Source organism: Mycteria americana, chromosome 5 (assembly GCF_035582795.1).
Source record: "Mycteria americana isolate JAX WOST 10 ecotype Jacksonville Zoo and Gardens chromosome 5, USCA_MyAme_1.0, whole genome shotgun sequence".
NCBI lineage: Eukaryota > Metazoa > Chordata > Aves > Ciconiiformes > Ciconiidae > Mycteria > Mycteria americana.
The window spans coordinates 38,116,843-38,127,743 of record NC_134369.1 but is presented as its reverse complement, the minus strand read 5'-3'; the positions used below and the strand labels follow the sequence as shown (position 1 = coordinate 38,127,743).

The window sequence follows — 10,901 nt, the reverse complement described above, 5'->3', positions numbered from 1 at the left end:
ATTACCGAACAAACTGTGATTAAAACAAGTTAATGCAATTTAATTGTCATTCCAATTACTGTTAAACAAAAGTAACTCGTGGCTTGTACTTTCCAGGACAGCATAGTGACAAAGGTAATTGCTCCATCTTCAAAGAACTACTCCCTGTTTTTCCTATCAATTTTTCAGTAAGATGCTGCTGAAAGAGGAGTTTTTTTTTTTGGGGGGGGGGGGGGGTAGGGGGGATTTTTTTTGGTTTTTTGGGGTTTTTTTGTTTGTTTGTTTGTTTTTTACAAAGGCAACATGACATTCATTTCGGTAAATCCTTCCAGCACGAATATCCAAATATCCTCTTGTCTCTATTGGACATAATTTTCTTAATACACAAAACAAAAAGACCATTCAAGCAAAACAAAAACCAGACCAAAAATGTGCAGCTTGCTTTGCAAAGACTGAAATCTTTCACTGTCCAAAAAACTGGTTTATTTCTTCTCCAACATCTTAAAAGTTGACTTAATCCTATGAACAAGTACTTACTCTCTTGTAGCTTTTATGTTTCACAGCATACTTCTAAGTATGTATTCTAAGGCAATATATAGCCCTCCTTAGTGTTTGGCAGAACAAATAAATGCATTAGAATTGATTTTGCTTCAGGTGTACTTTAGGTGAATGTTAAATACCATTTCTGGAATCAGATATACATTACCCATACTGCATGGATACTGTTACCTAAGAAGTTAGCAATTGTAAAAATGGAAAAGAACAGCATTTATGCTTTAAAAACAACAACAACAAAAAACCACACACATTTACAGACAGTTGCTAATGGGGTTTGGCAGGTGTTGCTGTCATTTTAATTTGTAAACGTTCATCTAGTGGAAAACAATCAATTTTTTCAACTCTTCTCTGAAGTTACTGGGTAGCTTGAAAAGATATTGTAGTACAGACACACAGGCATGCTCAAAGAACACAGTTTTGCCAGTGACTTAGCATACCTAGAGACAGCCATATACTTTGGAACATAATTTAAAAGATAAGTGGGATTTACCTTCCTACTATACTTTTAGGTTTTGTTCTTTCATTTTAAAAATTTTGTTCTGTATTTGGCCTGAAATCATACCACTAAGAAGATGAATGCACAGCACAGAGAAAACAGTATGAACCAAAAGTGTTGCAGAAGTGATACATGTGATTTAGAAAGGAAATATCCAAGATAAACGTTCATCATGTTATATAGATACCTTGGATTCATAACTAACTTGACAGGGCTTAAAAGACTTTCTGATGCAGGATGCTTTGCTTTTTTTCCCCCCCAAAGAGTTTTTAGCAGAAAGCAGATCAGAATAAAACTGGGCAATAAAAAGTGGAAAGTCCTTGAACTGAAGTGTACAGGCAGCAAACAATGTAAAATCAAATTATTTTATATGTAACACATATGACAAGCTGATACAGCAAATTACTTACTCAGTAAACCCACAACTCAGTTTTGAAAGGAGTATTTGTTCATTTCAGAACTCAACAGCAAGTATAAAACATTAAAGCCATCTTAAGACTGAACACTTCTATGATCTTTGAAAATTTGTTTATACATTGTCTTATGATTAAGACATTCATTCACTGTTTAGCACATCATATAATTTATAATAATTCTCTACAGAACAATATAGTTAATTCAGTATCATCAGTAACTTTATACAGATACAGTACTGAAGCCATGTCCTCTTTTGCTTACTGTCAAGTACAAAACAGCTTATATAGACTAAAAAAAGCTACACACCACAGTTGTAGCATACCGTATTTTGTGCCTGATTAAAGTTTACAGTAGTGGCTTTTTGATCTTTCAAGACAAATAAACATGATACCACATAACAAACAGTTGTGCAAACTCAGGCTTAGGAGGATGACTTAACTACCTCCTTTTTCCAGAACTACTTTTCCCTGCTTTACTGCTGCTACTACCAGACTTGCTGGAAGATTTTGAAGAGAAAAGTCTTGTCATGAATTCAGAGACATCTGGCAGCTCATGGTTGGAATTCAGCATGTTCATTGACTGCTCCATTTCCTGCATGCAAAGATTAGATAACCTTAATAGCTCGTAACAATTCTGGATGTTTCTAAGGCATCAGTTGAAAGACTGTATCAGGAAGATGTCAAATTTTCCCAAATACTGTTTTACTATTTGCAGTCCTCCAGGGTACATATTGCTACATATTTTTATGCAACCACAGCCAAATGCCCAGCTACACACAGAAACATAAAACCCCCAAACTAAAAGCACCGGTGTATGGAAAAAGGTAACCATGTCTTAAGCAGTCTTACAGGGCAACCACCTGATTAAAAAAAAAAAAAATTCTAAAAGAAAAATTGCCATTACTTATTTTCAGCTTTACCTTCCTCCATTTTAAAATTTAAGCTTTTGTTTAGATTTTCAGATCTGTGCCCTCATATATTTCACATACTTTTGTGTTTTCAAATTAGTAATGCTAAATCTAACAAATTTTTGAAGCTGTTGGAAGGGGTTAGATATTTTTATTGCCCTACTTTGTAACATCAAGCTATTAGTGTACAGCAGCTAAGTTTTCTTTGTTTCATGAAAGGAAGGATTTTAATGAGACCATATATCCAGCTAAGCTAAGGTAACTTTAGAGTTTAGCATAGTAGCTCTCTGAGATGAATTAGTATGGTTTAAAACAAACCAACAAACCCTGAAGTACTTTTTAATGCACACAACAGCTGAACTGCACATCCACAATGTGATAATGCTTATAGTAATTGCCAATTTAATGTGGGATTGTCACCTTGCTCTTCTAGTTACCGTTCAGAATGATACAGCTTTAACTGTTTTCAAGGTACAAATGAAGCAAAAGCTGTTACGGTAGCCTTTGTTACTATTGCAGCTATACTACATCTGTACTTAATGCCTCTACAATAAGCACAGTTCATTAACTTTAAGCAAATCATTAACTTTATATATAAACTAGTACTGTGCCAATTCCATAAAGAAAAAACAAGCTAACTTCAAAAATGTAATACAAGCTCCATACCCTCCACAAGCAAACTGAAGTTGGATATACCCTTAAGAATTTAATATATGGCCATCTAGAGAATGCCATTACAATTGAGTTCTTAAAAACTATCTTCTTCTACTCTTTAAAGATAATTTAAATTAGCAAGATTCCTTCAACTTAAAATTTCTCCTTAACAAGTCATATCAGTCAGCTAATAAGAACTAAATCATTAGAGGTTCTGATGGTTTACCATCAGTACAGCCTGTCTGTAAGCAGTGTCAGATTAGTGAAAAAAGTAAGGCATAAGTGATCTTGTTAAAATTTAACTTCCAAAGTTCAGCTTGGTTTGAAGAACATGCCACGGATATCTAGTCTATCTTCATATCCAGTTTTTAATCAAAATTAAAGCCAAAAGAGCATTACATAGCTCTGATATGCTTTTAATAGGTATTACTTTAAAAAAAAAACAGACTTGGACACCTATAAAGTACTACTGAAGACAGTGGTCATTTAGAGGAAAAGGAGTTTAAATTAACCAAACCCTCAAAAAGCAGCCACCCAAGACAGACAAGGAATACTTCTAAAAATAAGAAAGGATTTAGCAAACACCTTGAATATCCATTTTGTCCTAGCCTTCTGCTATTCGGCATTTTGCATGATGAAAGGACAATAAATCAGATAATTTAATGACTACATTAAGACTCCATATCATATACACTATTGTGACATCTGGCTTTAACAGTCTTGTAAACTATGTGGTTTAGGTTGATGGATAAGAGAACCCCACATCATACTCTTCTCAACACACTTGACACTTATTAAATGATGTCTAAAAATGAAGTGCTAGATTTAAACACGGTGCAGAAACACATTGGAAATTTGTAGAAAAAATAGCCATTGAGAAATTGTATTTATTGCTCTACGGAAACTCTGGAAAACACCATTCATACTGTAATACTCTCAAAGCTGTGCCAAACAATTTGTGTTGTGCTGTTTAACAGCAAATTCATGAGTCGGAAATGTTAGAATTCATTGTCAAAACAGCAATACTGTATTAACCGAATAAATGATGCCCATTGAGACTTCTTTAGAAGTCCAGTTTTGGTTTTATTACTTTTCTGTACCTTAAAATCTCATTATCTTTGTTCTCTATGTCTGCATCAATTGAATGTACTTACCCGTCTCATATCAGGATCACTGGTGTTGACAACTTTAGGCAAAAGCACAAATATCAGTAATGGAAGAACCATCATCATCACCTACATAGAAAACAACAAATATTTCTTCAGCTTTTTTGTTGCTCCAGACATTTTTAGCTATACTGACATAAAGCTTTTAGCTAAACAGCCAAATTCTAGAACTACTGCATTCTGAGTCAGTAACCCACTAACAGTAATCCACTTGTCAGGAAAGAAACCTGATAAAGAAGTATTATGTTTTAAATAACAGATTTCAAAGTTGGACCATTAAAGTAAATGCTTGTTATTTCTTCCAACTCTTATAATTATGATCTTGCAACACATTGATCTCCAAACTACTAGAACAACATCATGTTGTCAAAGGAACCAGACTATGGGCTATTTTCAGACGACATACATAAACAGAGTGGGCATACAGGGGAGGAGAGGTCATAGAAAAACTTTCTATTTGTAAAGAAGTAAAAAACAAAGAAATAAAACAATCCTCTCAGAAGAGCAAAGTCTGCACATCTTTTCTCAATTACTTTATTCTCAGTATTCTGAAGAATAGCTATATTTGGATCCTTACCATACTTTTAACCTTTGTGCATTGCTTGTACGTACCATAGGGTTCATGAGGAAATCTGTCCATCCCCAAGATTCTCTCTTTATAAAGTACGAAGGAGGTCCAGAAGATTTCATCTGGAGTGGGTATGGCAGCCTGACAACTTCAGATGTTTTGATGTAATTCACATATCTTGCTCTAATGAACAAAATGCAAATAATTAAAAATATAAATACAATCTTTAACAAAAAATAAAGATTATTTAATAATATTTCAAACAAAGTTCCAATAACAGACTACAAACAAAACTATCTGGTAGGCAGTGTCAGCTGGGCTTCACTTTTCAGAAGCTAATTTCTTTCAGCAGCGTACTTTATGGAATCAAGTGACACTCTACCTTTTTTCCAGGCTAGCTATTAAGCAGGCTGAAAAACTCGATATGGAAAACAGACCTGCAGATCAGAAACATCAGAACTATTTGTTCAAATACAACTTCTGCAAAACATTTTTTCTCACCGTGGCAACAAGCAAGAAAAGCTACAATGTTTGAAGAGAAGGTACAGCTTTCAACAGTGTAGTGTAAACAGAGTTTGCTCGGGGCAACAATTATTTATATATGAAGTTAATACTACCTTTTCCCTAAGTGCATTACTTTGCATTTATCAATACTGAATTTCAGTCTTCATTACTTTATAAGGTCTTTCCATAGTTCTTCAGTAGTATTCTTCACTTGGGCCTAGTATTTAGATAGTTACTTGGTACTATCATCTAACTTTGTCACTCTTGACCCATTTTTCATGATTTATGAATATTTACCTGCCTTGTGCAACTCCAGGGACGACTTCTGCCCATTACAAGAAAAAGCATTTATTCCATCTGAATTTTTCACCAAATATTCATCCACAGAATGTCTTTCTCTCCTACCTTACGACTATATATTTTCTTCAAAAGCTTTTGAGATTTTCAAGTAGATCTTATCAAATGTATCCGTTATCCACATGCTGTTTCCTCTAAGAATTCCAGGTTGGTTTTTTTTAAGGCAGAACTTCCCTTAGAAAAGCCCAGCTGACATTTTCCCCGTGTATCACATTTTTTCATGCATCTCCCAACTGTATTCCTCATTATAGTTTCTACGTGTTTGACCGAGGTTGAGATGTCAAGCCTACTGGTACTTTGCTCTGCAGACATATCCTAGCAATTTACTTAACATCAAATTTGTTACCTCTAGTCCTCAGATACCAAAACGGTGCTAAGTGAGAGGTTATACACACCGTTGTGTCTATTTCACCGAGTTCCTTCCGTATTTATTACATATTAATTGTTGCCAATGAGATACTGCCTAACAAAGTATAAAAATAAAAATTCATAAAGTTTGGAAAAAAATCTAAACACAAACAAATTGTGCTATTATTATTATAAACAGACTGTTTGCACTGTTTTCAGTCTGCGATTTCAATGTTTAACCTCCCCTAAAAATATTGCTGCAGTGTTTATATTGATGGTTGTACTCCTAAAATGTAACGGCATCTTTTGTAAGATACTGTAAAAGTCAAACTTGAAGTTAAGATACTACATGTGTGCCTGACAAAGAAAGATTAACTACAAACATGTTCATCTAAACGAAAATTACCTTATTAGATAGGATAGCCAATTTTCTGTATTACTTACTGTATAGTGTACAGTTACAGATGTACAGTTATAGTAGTTAGGGATAACGTAGCTGGCCATAACATTAAAAAAGCTAACGACGTTACAGAAATACTGCAAGCTGGCAACTACTAGCATTTGCCATAACTGTAAGGAGTATCTTATGGAGGTGTAACATAAATATTTTAGAAATTAGAATTAGAATGAATTAGAATTTCACTGTGCCAAGTCTTGACAGAACATTTATGAAAAAAGAAAGGAAAAAGGGAAGAAGAAAAAGAAAGGTATTGGCAAAAGATAAAGCAGTTAACTGATTTATGTCTACATTTTATTTCAGGATAGTTGCATTAAGAAAATAACAAAAGTAAACAAACAGAAGGACTCTTTTTATCCATTTCCTCTTATTTAAGGCCATAAATATGAAAGGAATAAAGAAATCAGACTGGATTTTAAGAAGTGTGCTCCTGGAAGTGATGCTAAAAGAAGCTGAAACATACGGTCTGAAATGGAACATCAGATCTACAGTACTTGTTTACATTACTCCTTACACTGTATTGTCACGCATACTTAATAGATCAATACAGAAGCAAATCAGGAAAGGCTCACCTCATTTTTCCTTTTGAAGTTATGTCAACTCGCACAGGCTCAAATTTATGAGCAGGGGATATAACTTCCACTACATAAGATCCTGAAGGTACATCATGAACCACAAAACTTCCATCTGTCCTGAAAAAACAGTAAGTTCCATCACATTTCAATATGCTCCAGTACACAAGAGAGGGTGCTTTATTTTTTTTAAAGAAGACACTGTAATAGTATCGTTTTATATTATAAATCTTAATACAACAACAATGACCAAAAGGAAAATAATACTCATAATATCAAGCCCCTTAAGGTCATCAATGTGTGCCACAACAGTAGCAGAAATTACCAGTTACATTAAAGATTTTCTCATGCCTTCAAGCTATTGTCTTGCTGGAGGAATACAAAAAAAACAGTGTAAGAAAGATTTGAAATGGTTAGATTTCGTGTATTCAAATAATGGCAGAATCGACTTACACCTTCCTTCCTCCTTCTGGAGGAAGTTTACTTTGCTTCAGTACTTCTGCTAGAAGAAAAAAAAAAACAAAAACAAAACCAAAAACTTGACATCCTACACAGTGTGGGCAGATTATTAGAGATGACTTGCAACGCACAAAAATTGAGGTTTGTGCCTTTATTGCAAAATAGAGGTTTTTACTTTTAATTGCTCCCTTTAGGACTAGCCCACGCTGGAAAGGTCTATCACAACAATAAGGAAACTAAGCTCTGAACATATACACAGAAGGGATTCTTAGACAGACTGCTTTTACTATAAAACATGAAACTTGAATATTCAGTGAAAATATTAGTAAAAGGATACTCAAAAACTTCAGCACCAGCTGCCATTAAATTACAGTACGGAAACTTGTAGTTTTCCTCCTACATGCTTCCAGAAGTTTCCAGGAAGAAAAACTTAGTATTCTCTATCCTTTTAAAATTAATATAAAAGATGTCTCCTAAAAATAAGACTCAAAATTAAGATTAAAAAGTTGTTCAGAGGGGGAAAAAAAGTAATAAAACCTGATACATTAGAAACTTGCATGAGGAAAACAAAAACATGAACTCTTAAAAGTGAATCCTCAAAAAGAATTTTGTCCTTATGTCCTTCACACAAGTTCTCTCTCTAAAAGACGTACATCACTTAAGGACCTTCTCACCACAAAGACAGAAGCATATAAACAGTACTGGGTAGGTGGCTTTCACTAATATTTTATGTGATGATTTGAAGCCCTAAGGATGCTTACACTATCTTATATTGTAACTGCTATAAGTATGTTTCCCAAGGAATTTCCTTTTAATGTTTCATTCTTTACAGTATTATTTTGATAAAATTCAATTATAGGTTTTTTTGTAAAGATTTATTTATATGACAAAGCAAATTTCTCACTTCATATGCTGGTATCCAATACTGCCTTTTTAGAACAAAAAAAAATTTAATTTTTATTACAGTGGGGAAACTAATAAGATTTATAAAAATGCTGATACTAGAGAATGACTCCTGAAATACTCAAAAAGCAACTTTGCTATGTCAAATAATTATTTTCCTCTTTTTGATAACTGGAATGACATCCATGTAATATATAATCAAAACCTGCCCGAGAGATGGCGACAAATATATCTTCTGATACAAATATATCTTCTGATACAAATACATTTAAATATGTCACTGAAAGTGAAGGATCTTTCTACTGAGCCTGAAATACCACTGTTATTTAAGAAAACTGTTGTTTCTTCTAACACAGTTCTTACTAAAAGTATACTGCCATCTAGTACTGTGCTCATTACAAGTGACAAAAAAAATCCCAACCAACGTTAAAGCATTTTTGCTAAAATATACCATGCTTATGGTAGTACCACATCTACAAATAAGTTTATCAAACCAAATAACTTATTAATATTAATTGCTTAGCTTTAAGTTATATTAATATAATTGGATACGTCTATAAATAAACGTATCAAATTAATGTAATCAATAGAGCTTGATATCTAAGTTACACTGTCATAAATATGGTATGCTCTTAGCTAAAACTATTTCCTCATACTTCAGACAACTCGAGTTCCAAGCAAGCGTTTGGAAACTTACCAACTCCGTGGTATTTATTAAATCAGCTCCTAAATATGATGTCAGGCTCCCACAACTTGGTTGTACTGGCTTATCGGGTGCTACATTGACAAGATTCTGCAAGTTTTGCAGAGTGAAATCTGTTGTGTTAACCTATCAACAGTTCCCAAAGTTCAGTTCAACTTTTACTGCAGAGGGAATAATTAAAAATGATTGGTATTTATGAGATGGTGTATCTTAATTCCATATAAACTTTCTCATTTTAATACATAATTTTAAAAGCAATGTATTATACTGTATTAAAAATAATAAAAAGGATTTTAGAATTAGCTTCTACTCTTGAAACTATGAGATTAGCTCAATTCTTAATTCTGAGGACATTTTCTATATCTTAATATCTCTAGATCCTTTGCTAATCTGAATATACCCACTACCACCTGAGACTGAATAAGCTAATGTGATCCTCTACAACTTCCAAATGCATTTGCATGATCTTGTGTGAAGGAATGAAGCCATATCTCTTGAAAATGGCTTTCACTGGTACAATGAAACAGTTTTTCACAGGTACTGTAATAGATAACTACAACTGTAACTTTCTGCCTTGATAACTACAAGTTGATAACTACAACTTTCTAACTTTCTGTAACAAACAAACATTTCTTCAGAATGGATAAATTCTTCACTAGGGAGAGGGTCTTAAAAAAGAAGTGACAGAATCTGCACCCTCAAAAGCTGAGAACAAACACTGGACTCCAGAATTTAATGCAAACGTGTTTGGGGATTTTTTTAATGAAAATTCAGTTCGAATTTTTTGATCGCTAAAAAGCCAGCACCCTTAGTCATCAATTTCGTTACGTCCCCAGAAGGCCGAAAACAACAACACCTACAGCACTACAGGTTCCCACTACAGGCCTGGCCGCTTCTAATGCCTTACAAGGTAAGGTGCAAGCGCACCAGTAAAGCCAAAGTCGGACGCGAGATGTTCATCTCCACAGCTGTGCGTTGCTAACTGGGACAAGGCCGCTAACCTGCAGAGAGCTGCTCCGCTCTGCCGCGGCTGGCCGCCATGTTACGGCCGCGACTGCAGAAGGGACGCTAAGCGTGTCAGGGGCGCAGAGGTGGAGAGTACCTCCGAGCGGCCCCCGCGGCACAGAGCGACACCGGCCCAAGCCCGGCGAGGGACGCTTACTTCCCCGCCGGGACCAAGCCCCCCGCCCCGCCCCGCCGCTCACTTCAGGAAGCCGACGTGCTCCTCCCCGTCCACCAGCACCCGGGCCCCCGCGATCCAGTCCTGCGGCTTCACCCCGGGCACCACGGCCCGGCCCTCGATCTTAAACCGCTCCCCAGGGCCCGCGCCGCCCGGCGACTCCGCTGTCCCCACTGCCTCCGAGCCACAGGCGCCATCGGGCAGCGGCGACGCAAAAAGCCAGAGCAGCACCAGGCACGCAGCCCCGCTCCGCGCCGCCATCGCGCCGCCGCCTGCTCCGCGGGACGGGGCCGGGGCCGGGGCCGGGGCCGTGGCGCATGCGCTGAGCGCGAGCCAGCGCGGAGAGCAGGGCCACGGGCTTGCTGCGCGTGCGCACCAGACGGGAGGGGGGAGGAACGGCGCGGATGCCGTGCGCATGCGCGCGTCGGAGAGCGGCGCGCCGTCAGGTGACGTACAGAGCACTGGCGAATAGGAGTGAGGGAGCTGCTCGGCGGAAGTGGCCCGGCGGTTTCCCTCGGGTGGCCGCCGCAGGGCCCGAGCGCCGGGGAGGGTGGCTGCCCGGGCGGAGGAGGTGAGCCGCTGTGCCGGCCCCGGCGGCGGAGCACCGGCCGGACAGAGCTTCCCTCGGAGCTGTACCGGGCGCTTCGGCCCAGCCTCCGCACGGCGGGAATGG

The 10,901-nt window shown here is 37.2% G+C and overlaps 1 protein-coding gene across 1 annotated transcript; it reads right to left on the bottom strand.

Annotated features, from left to right (window-relative positions):
- Positions 1-208: 208 nt before the first annotated feature.
- On the bottom strand, positions 209-10,576 carry EMC7 (ER membrane protein complex subunit 7). The gene is made up of 5 exons (XM_075503010.1): positions 10,254-10,576; positions 6,984-7,103; positions 4,790-4,928; positions 4,166-4,246; positions 209-2,041 (listed from the first exon to the last, which is right to left on the bottom strand). The coding sequence occupies exons 1-5, from the start codon at positions 10,487-10,489 to the stop codon at positions 1,889-1,891; spliced, it is 729 nt and encodes a 242-aa protein (XP_075359125.1). The 5' UTR covers positions 10,490-10,576; the 3' UTR covers positions 209-1,888.
- Positions 10,577-10,901: the final 325 nt, after the last annotated feature.

What these genes read in the sequence shown, in the direction of transcription:
- EMC7 (XM_075503010.1), bottom strand. Translation starts at nt 10,489, where the DNA reads ATGGCGGCGCGGAGCGGGGCTGCGTGCCTGGTGCTGCTCTGGCTTTTT. An exon ending in GAGCACGTCGGCTTCCTGAA is followed by an intron (nt 7,104 to 10,253) that starts GTGAGCGGCGGG and finishes CTGTTTTTTCAG; the next exon opens with GACAGATGGAAGTTTTGTGG. An exon ending in ACTTCAAAAGGAAAAATGAG is followed by an intron (nt 4,929 to 6,983) that starts GTGAGCCTTTCC and finishes TTTGTTCATTAG; the next exon opens with AGCAAGATATGTGAATTACA.